Source organism: Orbicella franksi, chromosome 9 (assembly GCF_964199315.1).
Source record: "Orbicella franksi chromosome 9, jaOrbFran1.1, whole genome shotgun sequence".
NCBI classification, from domain to species: Eukaryota; Metazoa; Cnidaria; class Anthozoa; order Scleractinia; family Merulinidae; genus Orbicella; species Orbicella franksi.
Genome location: NC_138153.1, coordinates 1,402,689 through 1,426,687, shown reverse-complemented (window position 1 = coordinate 1,426,687; position 23,999 = coordinate 1,402,689). Strand labels below are relative to the sequence as shown.

Genomic DNA, 23,999 nt, shown 5'->3' with positions numbered 1-23,999 from the left:
AATTCTCTTAACTGAGATGCAAGAATCGTAAAATGAAACTTTCATTGTTACCACAGGAAACCTGGTTTTCTTATGTTGTTCCCTTTCTTGATAACAAGATATTTTTTACCAAGAGTTGGAAATTTATGAATAAAATCTAGTTTAATGGTATAAAAATTCGACAATAAAGAACACATTGAAATGACTGATTTTCTTATTACATATCCACCAATAACCAGAATAATATACAGCCATTAGTTATTTTGCAATAAACAGCATTCTGTGTTTCAAGATACATGTAGCTCAGCTTTTTACATTATTACCAGAAGCTTATCATTACATGATGTACATATTTGTAGATGTCATGCATGATCTCCATTTTCAACTGTTCTCTGTAATGGTATAACACAAACAGAGTTCTTTGCATTTTTAAGTCTCCACCATCTGCCCAGTCTGTGTTCTTGTCCAATGCCTGCTATGAGGGCATTTCCATCATTAGAAAAGGACAATGCATTCACAAACCCAACCTGGCAAGATTAAATAACAGTGAAAAATGTTAACTGTAGAGATTAAATTTGCTATAATGTGTTTCCTTGGAAATTTCAAGGATGATTTATGTGTAATTTCTACTTACAAAATCAATCCAATGCTAAGCAGGGTGGCAATAAGAAAAGAGAAAACTTCAGCTTAAGAATAGAATATTGGTTTGGTGCACCAAATTCTCAGGAGAAGTAATCTTTGGAGCTTGGTAAGTCTCACCATAGGTATTGAGAAGAGCTGCTTGAGACTTCGGAAACCATCTCCACACTCCCAGAGTTTGATGCATGAATCACAAGAACCTGCTGGCAAAGTTGTTAAACAAAGTTAGTCACATTTCAGTCATTTGTTGCTGCAGTTTCTTCCTTGAGGGTTCAACATAATAGGTTTTGGCAGAATGTGGAATGCAAGGAAAACTGGATGTGCAATGTGGAATGACAAATTTTAAAGGCAGGTTGAAGAATAATAATGCGGCATTGCTTCAGGATTTACTCACTTTGACAGGCAAGGTGCGTAATAGTTTTAAAATTGATGGGGGATTGCAGGATGAATAACAGACAATCACACATTTGTGGATATTACATGGTGAAATTTAACTCTAACCAAGGTGGATCGTGATAAACATTCTGACTGGGGTGGGATGGTGGCACTGACCCAAATATGGTGGTGGATGGATGTGAGATTGAAGAAGTCCTGTTAGACCCTCCTCTTCAGTGACTTAAAACCAATTGAAACAATATACATGCTAAGGTGTTACCTGAGGCCAAGAGATCTGTACTTCGCAAAGATGCTATTGACGTTATCCAACTCTCATCTGGTATGCACTCATCAGAACTGTTATCAGGTTTACAGTGAGCATTTGCAACTGTACACAAAGGCTTCTTTTTCGTCACACTCCACAAAGATAGTGAGCTGTTGGTAAAATTAACTAAATCCATTATCCATATGGCTGTTTTTAGAATTTTGTAACACCGCACAAGACAGCCATCTGACAGACAGTGTGTTCAAATAATTTTGAAGTGGTGTTTCATATTATCAGTTAATATGATTTAATGGAAAGTTTCAATTTTAAGGTACTTGTGTTATGCACTTAGAAGGTTTACAGATGCAAATATCCATTCAAATACATCATGTAAAAATCTTGTCATGTCCGATGCACAGTTACCTTTAACTCTATAAGTTGAAAAATGCTAAAATTGCAGCTAGAATTTGGAATAAAATGTATTAATAAGGATTAAAATTGGCTATGTAACATGTCACACACAAGAGACATTGTCTAATCATGAGACATTGTTTCATATCAACACCTAGAAGAGTGTTGATACAACCACTGGAGTATTGCTGGCAACCTTAATTACATGTAAAGGTGTTTTGAAGTGTGATGAAACAACAGGGTATACTCACCCATCATCTGCACCAGAAACCATGTGCTCATCATTAATTAACTGCACACAATCCAATGACCCTCTGAAGATGAAGTGTGAATAAAATAATTGATTTTACTAGTTTACTGTTCAGTTCATTTAAGACATAAACTTCACATGCTTTTGTAAAGATCAAGTACAAAAATACCAAGTCTGTTACAATGGCATTGAACCAGGAGCTGAAGCCAGTATATATTAAATCCAGTTTCAGGGGCATTGCAGTTAGCCTGATCAGATTTAGGGTTAGTGTTAACTTTCATTTGCACAATCATATAGGTGTAACCCTCAATTAAATGCAGTTCAATTCAATTCTCTCAGAATCCAATTGTCTACTCACTCTATATCAACTATATATATATATATATATATATATATATATATATATATATATATATATATATATATATATATATATATATATATATATATATATATATATATATATATATATATATATATATATATATATATATTGATTTGCCACAGAAACAAAAATAGAATTACAGTACAATCATGATTAATAACTTACAAAAATTAATATGCCAGATTTAAACATTTAGGTAACAAAGTGCCATGAGACACAGCACCACAGAGAATGCAAATAGTTGCTCATTGCTTCAATTTCAAATCACATGTTCACAATCCAATGAAATATCTTTCTCTCATTATGCAAGCAGAAGACTAGTTAGTCATCTCATTTACTTACATGTTCCCTGGTGCATTAAAAACCAACTGCGACTCCTCAACTACTTTCCACACGCGAAGACTTCGGTCTCTTCCTCCAGCACTCACAGCTCTGTCCCTTGTCAAGCTGTCGATGGCAGTGATGCTGTCTTCATGTCCAAATCTAGCATTTACCAAACAAAACAGAGCAAAGATTAACTAATGGAAATCAACCTGGCCCTATACAAAGGAATCCCGCAGGCTGCAAGAGTAAAAGGCTGAGAATTAACAAAAAAGAAGGGATAAAGCACTTTAAGACTTTTAAGTCACTAACCACAAGTTACAGTTACAAAAATTGACAAATAAGACTTACAAAGTTTCTACATAAGCCATCTCATCCAGATTCCAAATTTTTGCTGTGCGATCATGAGAACAACTGAAAAGCTGGTGAGTTCCCCGTCTAAAAGCCACACCCTAACAAAGAAACACAACTGCTTTAGACCACAAGTTTTCAATTTAAGTCTAACTAGAAACATTGTCTTCTAAACTCACTGATACTGCATCCTTGTGTCCTTTGAATGTGTGAAGGTGATGAAGTGAGCAAGGATCCCAGATGTGAATTACTTTGTCTCTTCCGCCACTAGCCTAGAACAAAAAATGACCAGATGCTAACACAATCATAAATAAATGTAAAAATCTATACTTCCAAAGGGCCCTCTGCTGCATGCAATTTATCATCTAAAGCTTTCATTATTCAGCAATGTCTGAGGCAGCCATTGTCATAAGGTTTCCTCCTGTACAACATCCAAACAATGTCACGTGTGGTTATGATTTCTTTGTTTAAAATTAATGAATAATCAAATTAATGGGTTTGAAAACTTTTTTACCACAAATCAATCTCTCCAGCAGACTGAGATGGTAATAAACACAACTCCTCCTCCCCCTAGCTACCAGAATCTATACAATCTTCACCAAATACAAGAAAAAGTTTGCAGACAAAAAATTGTTCTTATTTCTTCTCACCAAAAACTTGCCATCAGAAGTAACAGCAAGACACAGAACATGTCCCTTGTGGCCTTTGTTTCCTTCACTAGCTTTGTGACAGCCTGAGATCTTCCCCTCCTTCTGGCCTGTTTCTACATTCCCTGTCACCAAATATGTAAGCCAGAAAACATCAATGAGACAAAACTTTTCTGAACTGTATTAGCGTCTAAAGAAACTACTGGGCTACATTGGCAGGCAAGTGAAACACTTACAGGTAATTATCGACTTGAAGTTGATAAATTAAAGTGAACTAACAAGCCAAAGCAATTTAGTGAAGTTGGTGTTTCGAGCCTTTATAGTCCTTCGTCAAAGCAAAGCCAAAGTCACTTTGCTCTGACAAAGGGCTAAAGCTTGATAACTTGCTATGACTGGTTCATTTGCCTTTCTCAGGTTCAAGTTGATAAATAGCTAAGAATGGTGATTAGTGGACCCTATGCAAAGTAAAACAATACAGTAATACTGAGCTTAACACGAGCTAGTTTGCAAATAGTTTGCAGCATTTGTTTTAATTTGATATTTGCCACGTGTACAACAAATTAAAAGATTGACAAAATATCAGCATAGCTAACCTGACCAATCAGTTTCAGCAGACCAGACTTAAAACACCATCAACTGACACATACCATTCAGTTGACTCTGAAGATGACTTCCGCTCAGGTTGTTGAAATGTCAGTCACCAACAACAGTTCTTTTCAGAACTACCCTCACCTGGACGATCACACCGTACGAACTACTGATACTCCTGGGTTCAAACCATTTACTATATAGCAGTAAACTGATGTTTTTAAAATAATCATCGATAAGTATACACCTCAGCAGCAAAGCAGCATCAGCAGAGTATAAGTACAGGATTGAATAGGAGTATGACTTTTCAAATCTATGGCTGAAATGCTTTCAATTATCACATTTCACACCAATCACAAAAAAATAGTTTCCTTTTTCACTAGTAAGCAACATGGAAAAGTGAGGGCCTTGAAAACATCACTAGATTGAAATTCACTAGGGATCCCCGATGGTGCAATTTCAAGGTTTAACCCAGCTTTTCTTACCCAAGAGGGAAACTCCATACTTTAGAGCTTGATTTAATATATACATGTAGTCATACTTACATTTGATGATGGAGCAGTCTTTTGAAGCAGAGAAAATAAATTTGTCATCAGGTGACACACACAGACATGTGACTGACAGCTGATGACCTCTCAGAACTCTGATCGCAGCAGGAGAGGGCTGTGTGTACTGTTGAGTAAATATTGATAATTATTTTATGCTGACATGTGTACATGTACGTAAAGTCTGTGTTTGAGCCAAGTGTCATATCAGGCCAGCACTGATCCCAGGTTTCTCTACTACCAAGTGACCAGGAGTACTTCTAATTTCTCTGGATGGGATGCTAGTCCTCTGCAAGCCTACCCCCAGCATTTCACATGCCACTAGCCATTTAAACACCTGGCTGATGAGAGAGACACTTGGAGAGTGAATCATCTTGCCTAAGAACACAAAACAGTGAGTCTGAGCAAAGCTCAAACCCAGACTACTTAATCTGGAGACCAGTGCACTAACCATCAGCAAATACACAAGCCTTGGATGGAGCTACTATTAATGTCATGATCATACCTGAGAAGCTATTCTTTTCTGTAATCTGCCTGTTTGCTCGAGCTAGACAATAAAAGCAAGAATGTACATGTATACAACATATATTTAATTCTGATGATTACCATAATGCTACAATATTTCTGAAAGAAATAATGATGCAACCTTAAATATAAATTGTTGTATCCTTTTGTTGTAATTTTTTATTATCTTGTAATTTAAACACTTCATGAGAATATTGAAAAAAAGAGAATACAAAACCAAACTGACAGTCACAGTAAGTTACATGATATCATTGCAGAACTTCTCAATTAGCTGATAAGTGCATGATCGCGCACATCTTCAAGTTTCAAATGACAATTCAGTAGACCTGCAGTAAAGCATGAACTTACTATGTAGAGAAATGGTTGGAGATCATTACCTTGAGGAGACATAAGAATTCCAGTAAAATAAATAGATTACATGTATTTTCATTTGATTTATAAGGGGTGAAAATTGATTACAATGTGCCTTCAGCCTCATAGGCTATCACCTCATAGAAATCAAGAGCACAAAAATAATCTATTTGAGTTGAATACTATTTATACTAAGAATTATGTCTAGATACTTACAACATCCTGTTTAAGTCTGTGAGCAATAGCATCATGATCTATGTCATCTGACTCTTTCTTTTTTTGTTCTGGAAATACATGACACCATTCTCAAGACAAAGTGAATAAATAATGCGAAGACTTGATTTATATACAGTCTCTGCGAATTAGCATAATAACAAAGGACCATAAGTTCTTCAAGTGAATACCTTTGCGCAAATCAAGTTCGTTTGCACATTTAGGAATGGTTTACGTTTTCTTATAAAAAAAATCTCCTAATTAGGCAATCAAATTGCAATTCATGCAAAGGTATTGATAATTAACTCCTTCTTCTAGAAACATGTCAGTCTTGTGGGCAAGTCTATCAATGGCAGTTAATTTACCTTAGTATGTAGATGAGTAGTGTTTCACTTGTTCACCAACACATACATGTACCAACAGTTTCTTCACTCTTACCTTCACTCTCTAACTGTGCTAAGTATTGCTTGGCAAGACGAAGTCGCTTCTCTTGAGCTGTCTCGACATCCCTCTCCTCTCCCTCTTCAACCATATCTTCCTCCCTATCACTGAAAGAAATGTTGCAATTTAGTGATATTCAGTTGGTAAACCAAAATACCGTAATATTGAAGAACACCTAGATCTAAACCAGCACCTACATTAACACAGGCTTTCCATTAAAAAAGAAAAAATCAAGCTTTACTTCATCATTATATTTTTTACTAACGATAACTTAACTGCACTCAGCTAGCCTTAAAGATTTATACTTAAGGGATCACAGTGTAGCTTCAATTGGGCACAACATATTCACCTCTTGCCTTGAGGAAACAAACCCTACTATTATGGACATCTGCTATCACAGACAGAAGCTACATCCCCAGCTGAAGCTACAAAAAAGGTATGGAAACAGCTAGGCTGTTATGGACTACCACTAATTATGGAATTGCAGACACTTCAAGTGGTCCCAAACTAACATTTTTATTGTTCTTCTCTTGTTGCAACAGACAACTTAGACATACTGAATGACATAATTATACTTCAGTCATGGAATGTTTACTAGTTTGTACTCTGTTTTGACCTATATTATATGATTGTGAATCGAGGTAAATATGTATACCTAGTACAACAAATTAAAAGAAACTGAAAATCTGAAATGTGACACTTTATACTCAAAAATTGAGTGCTTTCATTATATCCCACTATTGCAGACTCTTGCTGTTACAGACACCATAGTCATAGTCATAGCAGTCATAGTAATTTTTCTCGGACAATTCTGTCCAAGAGGGAAAGGCTGATTGAGATTAACCCTATGTGAAGCACCGACCCATGAAACAAGGCCAGACCACAACACCAGGAACTCCGTGCCCTACTCTTTTCGATAAGTGTGTGGGTTCTTTAACGTCCCCTGCTAACCATGTAACACTGAGGATGAAGGAGACAGGGCCTATGCTTTATAATCCTTATCTGAGAAGACTTGAACGTCTAACCATTTGTAGATGTCATTACAAAGGCAGCATATTCTACTCAGTTACATGTATTTTAAGACCCTGAATGTTGGTCTGGTCTGGGGCTGCAACCCTCAACCTCCCGCACTGTCCAAGGAGGAAAGGTGCAACGAGGTCAACCCTGTATGAAGCACCAACCCGTGAAACAAGACCAGACCACAACACCAGGAACTTCATGCCCTACTCTTTTCGTTAAGTGTGTGGGTTCTTTAACGTCCCCTGCTAACCATGTAACATTGAAGATGCAGGAGATTTGACAGGGCCTATGGTTTATAGTCCTTATCCGAAAAGACTTGAACATCTAACTATTTGCAGATGTAATTACGAAGGCAGCACATTCTCCTCAGGTATTTTAAGACCCTGAGTGCTGGTCCGCACAGTAGACTGTGGCTCTCTACCAACTAAGCTAACCAGGCGGTGCTGACACCAAATGACGGTCCCAAGGGTGTCTTCGCTATGACGAGAGTTGACTGTATAACAAAACGCCAGTTAAGTAAGCTACAATACACTTAATAAGCTTAAATACATTAGGCAAGCACAGTAAGAGAGCCAGTGAGAAGAATTTTTACCTTGGAATGTCTGAATCACTTCCCAGTTCATCTTCATCTATGTATTCAACCTTCTTCGATGGCTTTTTGCTCTTTTGCTTCTTAGTTTTGGATCCCAACACCTACGAAATAAACGTTGTAAAACCACGTGAGCACGCAACTTGTATCTGCTTCTATGAACTGAACGGCTTACAGGTATACATAGTGTTAAATTTACTTCAATATTAGACAAATGCAAACGATTATTTCAACATGCATACTAGGCAGAATGTGAGACTTTACCTGAGATGATTTAGCTTGTCTTTTCCTTGGCTTCGACGAAGAACCTTTCTTGTCCGCCAAGAAAAAGCCCGACATTTTGTTTTTTATTGCCGAGAGAAACCTGGAAACTGGAGCCCAGAGTCTCTCGAGTTCGGTCAGCGGTTGGTCGCCGGAAGGTATCTTGTTCGTGTCCTTCGTGTCCTTCGTGTCCTTCGTGTATCAGGGGCCTGTTCACATGGAATTGGGGGACCTCGGGCAGGTGAGGTACCCCGCCTTGGTGGGGTAACCAGTCTATCCATACAATCTCTCTTTTTTTTCTTGATCGTGTTCACATGTTAGGTGGGGTACTCCACCAAGGCGGATTACCCGGAGTTTTCTCCAGGTGAAAGCTGCGGAGTGGGGTGACCCGCCTAACCGGGGTAATCAAATCACTGCGCCAAAGCCCGCCAAAACACACGGAAGAAGAACATGGCTGCAAACCGCTACGCATGCAGCGAGACTTTCACAGGCATTCTCAGTATATACAGAACTAACAGGAACCTGACTTTCAGAATTTGAAAATAATGAACAAGTCATCGAAACGTCATTCGAAATTATTATCGCTGATTTTTACTCTTAATTGTTTTATAACATTGCAGGGGGAAGACTAAGCTCACTACAAAGTGGCAAAAATTTCAAAGTGCGACAGTTGAATTTATTGCAAAGTGCGACAGCTTACTTTATTACAAAGTGCGACAGTGTCTTATTACAAAGTGCACCAGCTTTTTTATTACAAAGTGCAACTTGTATTGTCAATATAGAGTGTGGCAGGTGTTAAGATTTTATTACAAAGTGCGACTATTATAACAAAAGTGCGATAGAAACAAAGTTTCAGTCAATACCTGTATTATTTCATATCTTTCTATTTCTTTGCATTCTAGATATACATCGACCTTTTTCCCTCCAATTCTGTCAGATCAGCCACCCAGCTTGATTAACTTCTACAGTCAGTCTGGGTGAAATTTTGCTGGTATTCCTATTTCCCCAATGATTTTGCAAGCTAAAGGAATATAAAGCCAACGTATGTTTTTGTCATTGCTTTGTGCTTTGGTTAGAAGCTTTTTTTTTTTTTTTTTTTTTTTTTTAAATTTTGTTCTGCCACCAGAGAATCTCAGATTAAGGGATCTATTTATTTAATTTATTTCTGATAAACTAGAGAAAAGAAAAGAATTAAATCCCTACCATTTGCTTTAGTAACGATACTTTTAACAATAGACATGAACCTTTTTGTTAAAAAAGACTTTAGATCTGCCGCCAGAGAATCTCAGATTAAGGGATCCATTTAATTGAGTAAAATTTGTTTCTTATAAACAAGAAAAAAGAAAAGACTTTAATCTCCATCATTTGCTTCAGTAAGGATACTTTTAGCAATAGTCATGAAGCTTTTAAAAATAATCATAATAATAAATGAACTTTGTTCTGTCACCAGGGAATCTCAGATTAAGGAATTTGTTTAACTAAGTAAAACCTTAGAAGTGTTTGGAAGAATCGAGAAGCAAAGCATTTTGTATTGTTAAAGCGATGAAGGTCGACTCTCAGCGGGTACACACGTATTCTTTCTATTCCTTAAAAATTTCACAGTTTCTCCATTGTTCCACATTATATTAATATATTCCGTTGTTCAATAAATTTTATTGCCAAGCCTCTAATTCCTAGTTGAAAGATCCCCTGATCCCTCAAATTACTTCAAGAAATATTCTTTGTTCCCTTGAAATCAGTAAATTTTCAGGTTTCCTTGTTCCTCACAGATAATTAGTTGAATTTAAGTATCGATCAATGAAGTCGTCAATTATTAATCACAAAAAATCATAAGCATATCTAAAAGGTTGGCAGTATATTTAATCCAACTTATTCAAGCTCCAACGCACTTCTACTTCGGTTCTTTCGTAAAGGAACCCTGTAGACTCGAATTTCCAGTCAGGGAATGATTCGGTCGCTAATTCGTTCATGCACAAAAATTAGGTTATAATATCACCGAAATTCTCTCCGACCACGACTCTGATGTAGCTGTAACTAATAACCATGTTTAGTTTATTTACTCGAGCAGAGATTCTCTTTCTTGTTTTCAACGCCATCTCGGTTTATCAAGCAGCAAGTGAAGCTTACATGGATGGCTCCAAAACCTTGAAGCGAGATGCAGGGGAAGGTGTGGCTTACGCTAACTTTGCAGCACACAAGTTTCGTTACCTGAACGTAACCCCTTTGGATTCAACTACAGTGAAAGAGCCTCCAGAGTGCAGTTTTCTTTGTGTCAATCACTCGTCGTGTTTTTCAACAAATCTGGCGGCATTTCGTGACCAAGAAGGAAAGATTAAATGTGAACTGTTACAAAGTGATAAGTACAACAATTCCAACAAGTTTCTTGAGAGCGTAGCGTACCATCACCTCAGCATAAAGGTCAGAAAAGCAGCGTCTATAAATATCACCCCCGATTTAGAAAGAGGCTAATCAGAGATTATCTACAGAAAGGGAATCCTTATTTCTTATCTTTATAGCATAGTACGTGTTTCAAAATCGAGATCTTCTGAAATTACCATCTTCGTTCATTTCACTTCAGCTGGAAAAACCTTCATAAAACGACATTTTTTCTATCAAGGGAAAGGGCGCAAAGTTACTTTTGATAAATACAGGTGAAAAGGCAAATGAAATGTTGTCACTACGTTTTAATTTTTAGTCTTCATTGAATAATTGCAGTCTTCAGTTTGTAATTTTCAGTAATAATCAGTCTCTCTTGAAACGGCACAGGTTAAGTTAGTGAGGGAAATAAAGAAAATATTATGAAACTAGGGCAGTGATAAATGATTTTTTTTGTTCTTCAACAGAGTCCTTGTTCCAGTGGTCCTTGTATGAACCAAGCAACCTGTGTGGCCAAATACGAAAACAACGACTACCAGTGCACATGTGCTTTAGGATATGCTGGGAAGTATTGTGAAATAGGTAGTTTACAATAACTGTCAAATTTATGACACGCTCATTGGTCATTTTAAATTTTTATATGACTTAATCGTTAAATTTCCGTCTGCAAGCCAGGCTATTGGAAAGCGAGACATGTTAAAGTTTCTGTTTTATTTAATTTTGCTGCGCTCAGTGGCTGTGTCCAAAGTACTTTACGTGACGTTAATAATAGCAGATTTGCACTTTGTCATCATTTGACTACTACTACCAGAATTCCTTTCGTTTTTTCTTTATTATTTAAATTTTGAAGTCCCAGTAGGGTTTAAATAACAATTGCCCTAATCAGCATAAGAAACAGACTGAAGTAAAGGATTCTGGTAGTTGTAGTCAAATGACACCATCATGCAAATGGCCTATTCAGGAGATATATATTGAAGAATTTCCTGATGGAATAAAGGTTATTTATAGAAAATCTTTCTCTGGCATTTCAATTTTTAGTCCCTGCACGTCAGGCGTAGTTGGAAGTCAGTATGACAGTGAGCGTTTCGGGATCGTTTTCCCTAAAACAAAATGCAAGTCCTCTTGTCCCTCTACCCAGTGAAGGCCTTGCTCAATAGTTTGGGTTTATTTGTGATTGCCAGTTTTTAATGTTTCTTTCCTGTTACCGAACTATCATAAATGTCGTCATAACATTGTCAAAGCAGTCTGCGGATCATACGATTTCTCTCGCTTTGCACTCAGGTCCATTGCTTACCTGCCAAGATATAAAGAATCATAGTCTTTCTAAGGAGGATGGATTGTACTGGTTGGACCCGGATGCAGGAAGCCATTCAAATGCATTCCTGGCCTACTGTGACATGACGTCATACAATGGAGGATGGACCATGTGTTACACTACTGATGAATATGTCAAACCCAAGACTGAAGTCACATACAGCACTCAGTTTCCTTATGGAAGTGACGGCTATAGGACCAACTGTAACAACATCCCTGTAAGTTTGCAAACTCTCGGTGCATGTGAACTTTGGAAGCTTTGATTGTTGAAATCCCCAATTTGGGGGCCAAAAGTGGCACAAATATGCCTCACTCACCCTTAGGATCACATTAGGCGATTGAATACATTGCCCCTGTCCCCGGTACATACATGCGCATGCCTGAAAGGGACAGAAAGTACAAAACCTCGAACGCCCGCGGTTAACTCAGTCCACTTTATCCGAGTATTATTTTTTACACCATTAAAACATGAGGGGGCGAAGAATTTCATAGCCAAAACTATGTATTTACCTTCAAGCATAGCACAAAGTTTTCTCCGTTGAAGTCCTCCTTTTCGAGCCACAATCTTACAAAAGAGCGTGTCGCTTGACGTCTATTATCGCTGTCCACCATGATTTCCAGACAACATGTTAGATATTTCAATGGTAGCAAAAATCGATCGAAATCAAAGCAATAATGGAACCCTTGGAACACCTCGATCATTCACTACTTCCATAGCACTTCCTACGCAACTTCGGGTTTTCTTGAATTCAGCTAACACACGGTTAAAAGACCATCATAGCAAGTTGTAAAACAAAAGGAAAAATATGCATATGAAGCAGGTAAAGAATGAATGATTGAACAAATAATAATAATAATAATAATAATAACAGGAATGGATGAAGGAAGGAAGGGATGAGTGAGTGAATGAATGACTGTCTAAGTGCTTTGTTTTTACAAAAATATTACAAACTGGCGGCTTTAAATGTTACGTCGACCGTAATGCCTGAAAACTCCTTTTCCTTCCAACAATTTTTTCTTTACGATTTGTTAAGTTTACAGAAATAATGTTCATCGATCACCAAACGGAAGATAGAGCCTGCTTCAAGCGACGTGAGAGTCAACCTATTGTGGCCACTGTGAATTATGGGAAAACTGCCGATACCTTTGGCTTGTGGGACAGTGTGGGAACAGACAACGCTTACTCCTATCAGCTGTTAATCTGCGATCACTCATTCTATTCCGGCTTCTTTGTTTCTGGTTTCACGAGTAGTTGTTTCAAGTTCTGCGGTTCGTGGTGCGGTGATATATACTCGCCATTTTTCCGTACAGCATCCACCAGCCCCTCTTACAAGGGTGTGGCCTTTAACATCAATGGTCATAAACCATTGGACAACAGGCTTATTAGTGTCGGTGTGCGATGACATGATTGAAACATCAGCTTTGTCTGTTGTAATTTCCATATCAATCTTGCCCATTCTTAGTTTATTTATGCAGTTTATTTAACCTTTTAGGTTTCCTTCGAGTTGAAGGCAATTTTATACTGAAATTCTGCTACAAGCCGAAATACTAGAAAATGTCACGTTATAAAAGTGGACTAATAAATCCCTTGTTCGATGGTATAGCGCGGTTTTCATTTGAGTGTCGAAAAGTAATTGGTTTTGCTCTTTCCACGCTACACGATTGGCTTAAAAAACTCGCGCCACTTTTTCATCCAATCAGAAGTACAACATAAACCAATTGTGACGCGTCCGCATGCATTTCCCGCTCTTCACGTCAGCCACATGTAATTACTTCGAATTTTGATTGGTTTACTGCATTGTCTGTGTCCTTTGTGATTGGCTAGAGTGATTACTTTGGTCTTGGCTATACGACATTCAATTGAAAACCACTCTAACACGCGCCGACATTTTGCTCCTTGTTTGTATTTTTCCTCGAAAATATACCCGCGCGTAAATAGGGAGTGTATTATACGGCGGGGTGAAGATAATGATTTTATTTCGAGTGTTAAAAACAATATTTTACGAACGAGCGCAGCGACATTCACCCTTGAATAAGCAATTTTATTATATGGCTGAACCGGTCTGGGATGAAAAGGAGAATTCTGATTGGTTCCCTCAGCGGTCCGAATTTTGCAATACGGACCGCTAAGATGGACCGGCTCACGAACTGATTTCGGAAAATTACGCTTTTAATTCATCACACAAAGTAAACAGTTTTTTTCTTCAGTATAAATCATTTTACCTTATTTTTGGAGGACAATTTCAGTTAAATGTTGACAAAAGCGACGTGAGAAACGTAAATACATGCTTACCTGTCGCGCGCGCGTTTACCGAGAAATGATCGCGGGGACGCATTAAAAAGTATAAAAAGATTAAAAAGAGCCATTACAATAAATACTTTTTTGAACTAGCTTGTGCGGTCCATATTGGAGAATATTGGTTTCGATCTTTTTTGGCAAGTTTAAGGGGCCCTGTCTGCGGCTCTGTCCATAAACCTGCAAAAAAAATAATAACTCGACCAATATTTCTTCAATATGGACCTCACGCTAGTTCAATAACATTTATATTTCATCTCATTATGGATTCGTCAGCGTCCTATTTCCAACCGGGATACTCAGACGAATTTTTACTCCCATTGTCTCGTTGTAAACAGCTTTAATTCAGTTCCTTTCTTTGCAGTTATTAAAATTGTCAGTAATCGATTCATAGCGCTGAACAAAAAGTAGTTAGTAAACAGACAAAGTTAATTTATCCAGTGTAACAATCATGCCGTGATTGGTAGAATTTCCTGCCAGCCTATTGGTGGAAAGTGACCATCATCAATCACTGTGAAGTCGGTCCATTTAAAACTTTCAAATATCACTTATAAAAGTATAATGTAGACAGAACTCTCATATCAGCAGAAAGGTTTTGGTTTGCCTTTGTCAAACCTTGGATTCAATCAGTTTTCCCACCTGAATCAAATGACACAATACACAAAATTTTGCACCACGGAAAACAGTTTGTAAGAATGGAGGCTTTCCATTTTGTTCTTGTTTTCATCACCATCTCGGTTTATCAAGCAACAAGTGAAGTGTACATCGATGGTTCCAAAGCCTTGAAGCGAGATGCAGTGGAAGGTGTGGCCTACGCTAACTTTGCAGCGGACAAGTTTCGTTACCTGAACTTAGCTCCTTTGGTTTCAGCTTTAGTGAAAGAGCCTCGAGAGTGCGGTAAACTTTGTGTCGATCACTCATCGTGTTTCTCAACAAACCTGGCGGCATTTCGTGATCAAGACGGAAAGATGATGTGCGAACTGTTACCAAGTGATAAATACAACAATTCTAACGAGTTTATTGAGAACGCAACATTCCATCACTTGAGCATAAAGGTAAGGGAACAACAGTTCCGAATAAAATTGTAGCAATAATTTTTCATTTGTAAGTCAACAGATGTTATTACAAAAAGCGATACTTTTTTCACTGACTTCTAGACTACGGGAGACTGTCATTAAGTACATGATTTTGAATTAGAGAGATCTTTACCTTTACCATTGTCAGGTGATCAATTTAGTATTTCAGATTGAGAATAGTTACTTCAGTATTACGTATCCGTTTGACGGTCTTTTAGGTTATGAAAAAAATTTGAAAGTCAAGAGTTAAGTTTAGAAAGCTGGACGATATTATTTGCGTTTAACTTGTTTAGTTTTGCTTTAGTAGAGTTCGAATCTCGTTCATAAATATTTAAGTGCTAAGTCCTAAAGAGTTTCATGGTTCCACAGGGCTCTGACGTAAAAACTATAATAGGCCCCCAGGAAGCCAATTAAATTGCTGCAGAAAGATATATAATTAAAACTTTTGTTCGTGTTGAGGGAAGGAATGAGTTTTGGGTTTCAGACTCGTGAAAAGAAAAACGTTAGGGCTTCGAGCAGAAAAAAAAAAAAAGATCTTACGCACTGTAACAAACACGTGATTTCTCACCGAATTTCCCTTTATTTGCCAATGAATTTTAAGAGCAATTATCCAGGAAAGTGAAGCAAAGTTGGAAATGAAAATTTTTAACCCCCCTTCATTTTCTGTGTGGAGGTAGGTTACCTGGGGGATGAACAAAAACAACCATATTTGGATCGGCAGGTGTGTCGTTGCCATGGTAACCGCACTTGATCACGTCGGCCTGACGACTATGTTTTGACCAAAAAATTCACTCTCAAGAAATGAAAATAAACGAGTCTGGTTCCCGAGTACATGTGAACCAATTCAAATGAAATTCATACAGATGGTAGAGGCACTCTTCCAGTTTATAAAATTCGCCGTAAAGTATTTTGGGTTTTATAAACAAGAAGAAAATGCTCGTCTTACTATGTTCCCTGTCAGCCATTTAGACAAGCAGGAAAAACAGGCACAACCATATTCGTGATTTCTCCGAAAGTACTCTTTCCCAAAAAAAAAAAAACAAATTAGCAGCAGAGCTTACATAGATGTTGAAGTTTCTAAATATCATAAAATCTATTTGGGGAAAATTATATTCTGGCCATGGGTGTTGAAGACATCCGAGGCAAGTTGCAAAAAATTGCAAAATTGGAAATTTTGAGGGCTCTAGTATTTGGCTAGAACAGGCTTTAGATAGAAAATATCAGCTTCATAAGTATTTTCTATCATCTTATCTGTTATCTACATTTGATTGATTAGGTTTTGGCCGAGGAATTTGATGAAATATAAATTGAAACAAAGCGTACTTTGTAACTTTTGGGAATTTCTTCAGGATGCTTTTGTCGTATAGTATGGGTCTCTCCTCGGTTCTCTCGCTCCATTTTCTTGACCAAATCTTGCACAGACTCTAGCAGATAGGTCAAATCTAACTGGCTAGCCTCACCGAACATCTCCTTTTAGACCACAGGTGATGATGCATTAACCCGAATAAAGAACAGTCGAACAGGTCAAACACAGTCGCGTGTCGAGTATCGAAATAATTCATCAATATAATCCATCTGAAATCCTCCAGGAAGTTAAATAGATGCATCAAGATCACAGCTAAGCAAATGCATGTCTGCGGAGATTCTGAATTAAGTCTTTGGCTAAATCGGATGTACTTTTAAAATGCGATATACGTGTTTTTGGTTTGTTTGTTTTTGTAGCTTCAGATAAAGCGACATTGTCGCAATGGCATTGTCTCTTCTTTAGATATTTTTGGTACAATATATCATTGATAGAGGGATAAAAGGACGACTTTTGATCCGCTTTTATGACTGTTTTACAGTGGTCAAAAAAGAGGACAAAAGAAAAGCGCTTCACTGATCGTTTTACGCAACCTGATTGCCTCCATTGGCTTTACTACACTGGATCAAGTTTATCATTGTATAAGAGAGGACACCATTTATCATCTATTGGTTTAGCTACAGTAAATCCAGGAGTACTGACAGGTGTGAAAATATGTTCAGGTTTTCGTTAACAACAAATGATGTACAGGCTTGAATGAGAACAAAGAAGTTAGTTTTTCTAAGAACTCTTGGACGTTCTAACTCTAAAAAAAAATAAGGAAATTCATGCTGTGCGTGCCAAAAATGCAGATTGCACTGGTACCCATTCAACGAAAAATAAAATTCAACGTGGGGCCCCGTGATACGTATGAATCCGAGTTAGACTTTCCACCTAAACATTTCAACCTTGTTCCTAGTTTCTCAGGGTATGAGATTGCTCGACGTTTAATTTTCCTTTGATGCTTTTATTCGGTTTTTCGGTTTTCGTTTTTTTTTTTTTTTTTTTTCTTTCGTTTTGGCTTTCTTCACCATTGCCATTGTAAAACAACCCCATTACACAAGAGGATATCATTACACTCTCATCCGGTGTTACATCCCATTACATTGTATTACATCCTTTCAGCAGTCGTGCTTCTCGCACTTCGGCCTACGCTTTCAGTGTATTCACCTTTCTTGCTTATCGACTATCGTAGTATCTGACTCGATTTTAGCCAAAGACGTTACTTTGGATTGTTCAGGCATGCGTTTGCTTTATACATTGATCTCGACACTCTTACATTACTTCCTGGTTGGATAATATTGATGAATTTAGGTGCTCGACGGCAGAAATCGCAAGTATTACGACCATGTTTTGACCTTGTCAACTGTTCTTTGTCAAGTGTATGCGCGCTACTTGTATCATCATCTCTGGTCTGAAACACGGCAAACTGGATATTCGATGGGAGTAACCGTTAGATCAGAGTCTGCGCTAGATTTGGCCGAGAAAATGGAGCGAGCGAAGAAGAGACACTGAAGAGAACCACGCGACGAAAGCATCCTGAAGAAATTCCCAGAACCTTCAAGGTAGGTTTTGTATCAATTTATCTTTCATCAAATTCGTTGGCCAAAACCTTATTAACTAAATGTAGGTGACAGACAAGATGATAAAAGATACTTTTGAAGCCCGTTTGAGCCAAATACTAGCGCCCTCAAAATTACCAATTTTGTAATTTTTTTGCAATTTGCCCCAGGTGTCTTCAGCACCCATGGCCAGAATATAGTTTTCCCCAAATTGATTTTATGAAATTTAGAAACGTCAATATCTGTGTAATCTCTGCTGCTAATTTGGTTTATGTGGAAAGAGATCTTTCGGAGAAATTACGAATATGGCTGTGCTTGTTTTTCCTGCTTGTCTAAATGGCTGACAGGGAGCATAGTAAGACGAGCATTTTCTTCTTGTTTATAAAACCCAAAATATTTTAACGGCGAATTTTATAAACTGGAAGAGTGCCTCTACCATCTGTATGAATTTCATTTGAATTTGTTCCCATACACCCGAGAACCACACTCGGTTACTTTTACCTTTTGAGAGTGGAACTTTAGCTCAAAACATGGTCCTGAGGCCGACGTCAGCTAGTGCGGTTACCATGGCAACGATACATCTGCCGATCCAAATATGGTTGTTTTTGTTTATCTCTCAAGGCAACCTACCTCCACACAAAAATTGAAGAGGGGTTAAAATTTTTCATTTCCAACTTTGCTTCACTTTCCTGGAGAATTGCTCTTAAGAACTATAGGGAAAAAAAATCGACCATATTTATATTTTCCATGGACGATGGTCGATTGTTAACTAAACATACGTTATATGCAGGCTACTGTTGAAGCACAGCTGATGTATACATAATTGAACAAAGGGTTACCTTTCGAATATTCAGAAATTAATATTTTGTGTTTTACCCTGCCTGTTTCATTCTAAGTCTGGAGGCAATCAGTAATTTGCTGGACTTTTAGCAGGAAAATGAATCGAAATGCATGTATTAAGGTGATATGGTACCCTAGAATGGACCAAAAAGTTTGTTTAAATATGATGAAGAAAGATCAATTGTGTGCTATTTCACTCAAGGAGATAAATTAAATTTTGAAAGTTTTACTCAAAATGGTTGCTATGGAAACCAGCCACAGCCTTTTGGGGTAGTGTTTTACGGTATTGACGCTCTTTCACACAACAAGATTTGATTTTCAAACAAGAATATCTTGTAAGTTTCTGTTTCGTTCCATGCAATAAACTAAAGTTTTGACAGTTAACTCTTGTTTTCAGTGCTTTCTGCAGGCTTTATTTGGAAATAACCATATTTTGCATCAAACCCAGTACACAAATTATCTAGTGTCACGTGACAGACATTAAAATGTTATGATTTTTTTTTAGTATATTGCATCACGACACCACTGGTCTTTGATTACCCCAAATTTCAGGAATTTCTCTTAAATACCTTCCAAACCAGAAATGTTTGCGTGAAGTCAGTTGGTACAAAAGTAGACAGTTGAGAAAAATGCAGTTAAAGTTTCTTACATGATGGATTAAGCATTTGACAAGCCAAACATTGCAGGGGAAAGGTGTAGATTGAATCTCCAGGGAGGGGGGGGGGGGTAATGGTTGTTCTATTTTGTAAAAAGTTTCTGTAGTTGTAGGAAATGTTCCTTTTCATAAGGAAATGAAGGAGCCTGTGATGGTAAATCAGGCAAAGCTTTTCCCAAGTAATTATACCAATCGAGTCGTGCATCTCTTTACAGCTTTACTACAAAGTATCGTTCATATATGTTAAAACTAATGTATATTTTTGGTCATGTTCTTACTGTAAACAGCCGTTGCTATGGCCGTTGCTACGTAAAAAAACTTATACCACTGTGTACTTTCCTTAAATTTCACACTTACCTAGAGGTAAATTCAGCAAGATTGTTTCAAAATGTTTTTAACAAGTGTTCAAGGGCCTTAATCTTGTATTTTTTCCAAAAATGGAATTTTTCATGAACATCGCCATATTTTTGGGTATATACCACCTTAAAATAATAGTTTAATACCCCATATAGTTTATAATACATCTTTGACCAAATGAATCTGTTTTTTTTTTTTTATGTTGAAACAGAGCCCTTGCTCCAGTGATCCTTGTTTGAACCAAGGAACTTGTGTGGCCAAGTACGAGAACAATGACTATCACTGTGCATGCCCACCAGTATTTGCTGGAAAACACTGTGAAATAGGTATTTATAACTATTTTTTTTCAAGTGGTTTCTTGTTAACTTATATCTTCTTAACTTGTCCAGAAACGTCTGTCTAACACATGTGCTGCATGAATTAGTGAGTTAGACAGGCTCAGATTTCAAATCTCAGTGATTTTTTTTCTCCAATTTGCTATTAGCACCACCGGTTGACTGTCAAGATATAAGGAATCAAGGTCGTTCTGAGGGTGACGGCTTGTACTGGTTGTACCCGGATGCAGGAAGCCGTTCAAACGCATTCCAGGCCTACTGTGACATGACGTCATACAATGGAGGATGGACCATGTGTTACAGTACTGATGAATCTGCCGAACCCAAGACTGAAGTCACATACAGCACTCAGTTTCCTTATGGAAGTGACGGCTACAGGACCAACTGTAACAACATTTCTGTGAGTTATTTGTGCTTTTCTTTTCTCTGCTTTATGTGTATTCGTGCAACTTAACTAATGTGAGTTCGAACTCACATTAGTTATACTTCGAAATGCATACCTACTGTTCAATACTTGGTAGTACCTTTCACATTTAATTAAAGCCATTTGAAGTAAGAGAAATGTTGAGCTGCCCAAGAGTATTATCCAGTTTTAATATATTCTACTAGCGTTCTATTACTAATGCCTGATTGGCTACGCTACTATTGCTTTTATAATATTAACCTCGTCATGAATTGACAAACTCCTTGACTTCCATGAATTTATTATATTTCTGATTTTTTTCAGCCTTTGCTTAAAGTTTTCTTGACTAGTATCTGTACATCATATGTAATGAAAATGCCTAAAACCTTTCTATTTGACTCCAAGTGGTTCATCTTTACAGTTTTGGAGAGAGCCGATCCACGTTGCTTCTGTTTTCGCAACGTTAAGTTTTAGTCCAGAGACTTTCTCAAAACAACCTAGCAATACAAACAAAGCTCGCGCGGAATCTAAATCTGATAAGACAACAGTTGCGTCATCAGCGAACTGCAGCAGTTCAGTTTCTAAATCGTTTTTTTTTTTTTTATTCCTTTAATATCGTCTTGGTCCGTATAGCAATCGCTAGGATTTCAACCGCAGTGCCAAAAAGGTAGGGTAGCAACGTTCTCATTCCAAGCAGGAAATGAATATTTCTTTAATGAATAGCTATTGTATTCTTTACCTATAGTTCAAAGAAATTATGTTCATTGATCACGAAACCGGAAACAAGACCTACTTCAAGCGACAAACCAGACAGACCATAAAGGTTGCTGAGAACTATGGGAAGGCTGCTGTTACCTATGGATTGTGGGATAGCGTGGGAGCAGACGAGGCATTCTCTTACCAGCTGCTCATCTGCGATAAGAAAAGCAGCTCGACGATGAAATACTCTGGCTTCTTTATCTCCGGTTACACAGGTGAATGCTACAAGACCTGTGAAAATTGGTGCGATGATAAAATCTCACCGTACTTTCGTACATCGAGCAATAAGAACGGTTACAAGGGCGTGGCATTCAACGTCAATGCTCATGACCCAAACGAAGTCAGCAACAGGCTTATTAGTGTCGGCCTGCGCTGAGATGTAATTGAGCCAGTGTCAATGCTCTGACATTGCTTGAATATGCGTATTAATGTAAGTTTTTAACACATCGACACAAAATCAGGAGAGAAAAGTTTTCGTTTTAAATGTGATTCTTATTGTTAAGGATATTCTCCAAAATAACGATAAATAAATAAAGCATCTCACATCTGTGTTAATTAAGGGAATATTACCTCGTAGAGATCATTTTGTATAACCGGGCAGGGAAAAATAAAAAGCACTTTTTTGATTGACATGATTCCGTGTGTTTCTTGTGGATGTCCAAACGGGGGCGCTAGTCGCACCATTTAGGGGTTAAAAAGTGGTTTTGGTAACTCTTAGGGTGCTCATCCTCAAAAAGGTACCTTTTAGGGTATTGAGCCGAAAAAAATATGACAGGAGATAATGTGTTGTTTCACTGGGAGAATTGGTGCCTCTCGTGGGCGGAAAAAATTTCAAGCCACGCTCACAAAACAGCATCTTGGTACCTCTTAGGGGTTTTTCTCATAAGTTCCGAGGAGCACCTCAGTTGTATGAGTTCCCCTTCTGGGCCAAGAATCCTTATTTATTCATGCCATCACTACTGAATCCCTGCTATTCCCGATCTATTAACTGACTTACAACTACATGAAATGGATAAGAGTATCTGACATCTGATTAGAGGTTTTTGTCGGTAAGGTATAACATATAATCAACAGTATAGGAAGTTGTATATTTGACACTCAATTCCCATAGGAAATGTCCATTTACGACCTGTTTACCTCCCGACAGAAAAACGACAAGGACTATAAGCAGTCATTGTTTTAAAGTTCTTAACGAACAAAGACTTTCCAAAAATCTCCAGAAGACACAGCATCGCTGAGGTCGTCACAGCGAACTTTTGAGCCATCGGGAAGGAACAGCCAGTAGTAATTGGCATGATTAAAAATTGTGAAGCGAAATAGTCTGTCTTGATCTTCGCCATGACCCCATTTTCCAACTCGAAGCACACCATTTTCTTTCCCCCAAAGATGACATTGTCCTGCTAATCTCGAGTTGTCATTCTCCATTGTAACAAACGAGCCGCAAGCGATGGGCTGGACATCCGTCTGACCGCTGAAATACTCGACCACTGCTTGACCAATGCTGTCAGTGACCGTGGTCACATGGAAAGTACGCGTGCCCTGCAGCTTACTGCAGTAGAATCTCAGTTGAGTGAATGCCAAGTGTGTTCTCAGCTCATGCATGGCACTTGTCGTTAGAAACGTTTTATTGTTGTGATAGTTACTAATTCCTCGGTATGTTGTCTCGAGTGACAACTGAAGTGATGAGGATGACTCGTCAATCATAACGTTGGAGACAAGCAGCCAACCTCCTGAGATCAGGTAAAAATTAATGATCATGTGATCATCAGCTGGCAAAGGAAGATTATCACTCAAAAAAGAACGTAAATATATCAAAAGGTAGGAAGTCTTTAAAAATAAAGCAAAATCACGATAAAGCAGAGATGAATGTACGTGTCATTTTCAAACACCACGACTTCGAATCCTCGTTGGAAATACTTTAAGATGCGTGATGGTACTAAATAAATTCTTAAACGCACGATGTTTTTTTTTTTTGTTTTTTTTTTTGCTTTTTTTTTAAATTAATAGTTTTGTGGAGTGTTTGCTTTCTCTTGTTCTCTGGGCCATGTTTGTTACTTACCTCCGTCAGTTGTCATGTCACAGAGGACCTTCAAAGGCTGCCCACTCTTCTCCGGGTTGATCCAGTATTCCCCGTCTGTCTTGGAGACTATTTCGTTACACGAATAAGCAGGAGCTACAAGAAAAATGACAATAATTTTACATGAATTATGCTGATGGAATATGAAGAAATTCAAGCATCTGAACCTAGCCGATCTAAATGCAACACGACATTTTACACAGGCATATGTGAACTCTATTTAAACAGTTACAAGGATCAAAATGTTGTGCTGCCGCAACAGCAACTCTTTAGTAACACCTTTTATTCCTAATTTGCTTCACAGCAGAAGCCAAAACAATCACTACCACACCACTCTCATTGCTATCACCACTACTATTACTACTTCCACTGCCACTATCATTACCACTGCTTTACCACTACCACGCTTCCACTAACAGCTGCCTCTACTAGCGCTACTGCCACTGCCACT

The 23,999-nt window shown here is 37.9% G+C and overlaps 4 protein-coding genes across 5 annotated transcripts; 2 read left to right on the top strand and 2 right to left on the bottom strand.

The window, feature by feature from the left end:
• Positions 1 to 338: 338 nt before the first annotated feature.
• LOC145496446 (U3 small nucleolar RNA-interacting protein 2-like) lies at positions 339 to 8,692 on the bottom strand. 2 transcript variants are annotated; one of them, XM_081476105.1, is made up of 14 exons: positions 8,160 to 8,692; positions 7,899 to 7,999; positions 6,284 to 6,393; positions 5,849 to 5,916; positions 5,262 to 5,303; positions 4,757 to 4,883; positions 3,627 to 3,748; positions 3,156 to 3,248; positions 2,977 to 3,077; positions 2,647 to 2,787; positions 1,921 to 1,983; positions 1,274 to 1,428; positions 739 to 821; positions 339 to 506 (listed from the first exon to the last, which is right to left on the bottom strand). In XM_081476105.1, the coding sequence occupies exons 1-14, from the start codon at positions 8,232 to 8,234 to the stop codon at positions 342 to 344; spliced, it is 1,446 nt and encodes a 481-aa protein (XP_081332231.1). In that variant the 5' UTR covers positions 8,235 to 8,692; the 3' UTR covers positions 339 to 341. The 2 variants fall into 2 exon arrangements, with proteins under 2 accessions (XP_081332231.1, XP_081332232.1); XM_081476106.1 differs by having other exon boundaries at positions 739 to 818.
• Positions 8,693 to 10,199: 1,507 nt separating this feature from the next.
• Positions 10,200 to 13,604, top strand: LOC145497446 (uncharacterized). Its single transcript, XM_081477249.1, has 4 exons — positions 10,200 to 10,574; positions 11,000 to 11,114; positions 11,814 to 12,064; positions 12,881 to 13,604. The coding sequence occupies exons 1-4, from the start codon at positions 10,200 to 10,202 to the stop codon at positions 13,247 to 13,249; spliced, it is 1,110 nt and encodes a 369-aa protein (XP_081333375.1). The 3' UTR covers positions 13,250 to 13,604.
• A 1,233-nt stretch (positions 13,605 to 14,837) lies between these two features.
• On the top strand, positions 14,838 to 22,462 carry LOC145497445 (uncharacterized). The gene is made up of 4 exons (XM_081477248.1): positions 14,838 to 15,197; positions 20,186 to 20,300; positions 20,459 to 20,709; positions 21,458 to 22,462. The coding sequence occupies exons 1-4, from the start codon at positions 14,838 to 14,840 to the stop codon at positions 21,845 to 21,847; spliced, it is 1,116 nt and encodes a 371-aa protein (XP_081333374.1). The 3' UTR covers positions 21,848 to 22,462.
• Positions 22,463 to 22,641: 179 nt separating this feature from the next.
• LOC145496519 (uncharacterized) lies at positions 22,642 to 23,546 on the bottom strand. The gene is made up of 2 exons (XM_081476214.1): positions 23,531 to 23,546; positions 22,642 to 23,201 (listed from the first exon to the last, which is right to left on the bottom strand). The coding sequence occupies exons 1-2, from the start codon at positions 23,544 to 23,546 to the stop codon at positions 22,660 to 22,662; spliced, it is 558 nt and encodes a 185-aa protein (XP_081332340.1). The 3' UTR covers positions 22,642 to 22,659.
• Between the last annotated feature and the right edge of the window lie 453 nt (positions 23,547 to 23,999).

What these genes read in the sequence shown, in the direction of transcription:
- LOC145497445 (XM_081477248.1), top strand. Translation starts at nt 14,838, where the DNA reads ATGGAGGCTTTCCATTTTGTTCTTGTTTTCATCACCATCTCGGTTTAT. An exon ending in TCCATCACTTGAGCATAAAG is followed by an intron (nt 15,198 to 20,185) that starts GTAAGGGAACAA and finishes ATGTTGAAACAG; the next exon opens with AGCCCTTGCTCCAGTGATCC. An exon ending in TGGAAAACACTGTGAAATAG is followed by an intron (nt 20,301 to 20,458) that starts GTATTTATAACT and finishes ATTTGCTATTAG; the next exon opens with CACCACCGGTTGACTGTCAA.
- LOC145497446 (XM_081477249.1), top strand. Translation starts at nt 10,200, where the DNA reads ATGTTTAGTTTATTTACTCGAGCAGAGATTCTCTTTCTTGTTTTCAAC. An exon ending in ACCATCACCTCAGCATAAAG is followed by an intron (nt 10,575 to 10,999) that starts GTCAGAAAAGCA and finishes GTTCTTCAACAG; the next exon opens with AGTCCTTGTTCCAGTGGTCC. An exon ending in TGGGAAGTATTGTGAAATAG is followed by an intron (nt 11,115 to 11,813) that starts GTAGTTTACAAT and finishes CTTTGCACTCAG; the next exon opens with GTCCATTGCTTACCTGCCAA.
- LOC145496446 (XM_081476105.1), bottom strand. Translation starts at nt 8,234, where the DNA reads ATGTCGGGCTTTTTCTTGGCGGACAAGAAAGGTTCTTCGTCGAAGCCA. An exon ending in ACAGACTTAAACAGGATGTT is followed by an intron (nt 5,304 to 5,848) that starts GTAAGTATCTAG and finishes TTTATTGTCTAG; the next exon opens with CTCGAGCAAACAGGCAGATT. An exon ending in CTTCTGATGGCAAGTTTTTG is followed by an intron (nt 3,249 to 3,626) that starts GTGAGAAGAAAT and finishes TTTTTGTTCTAG; the next exon opens with GCTAGTGGCGGAAGAGACAA.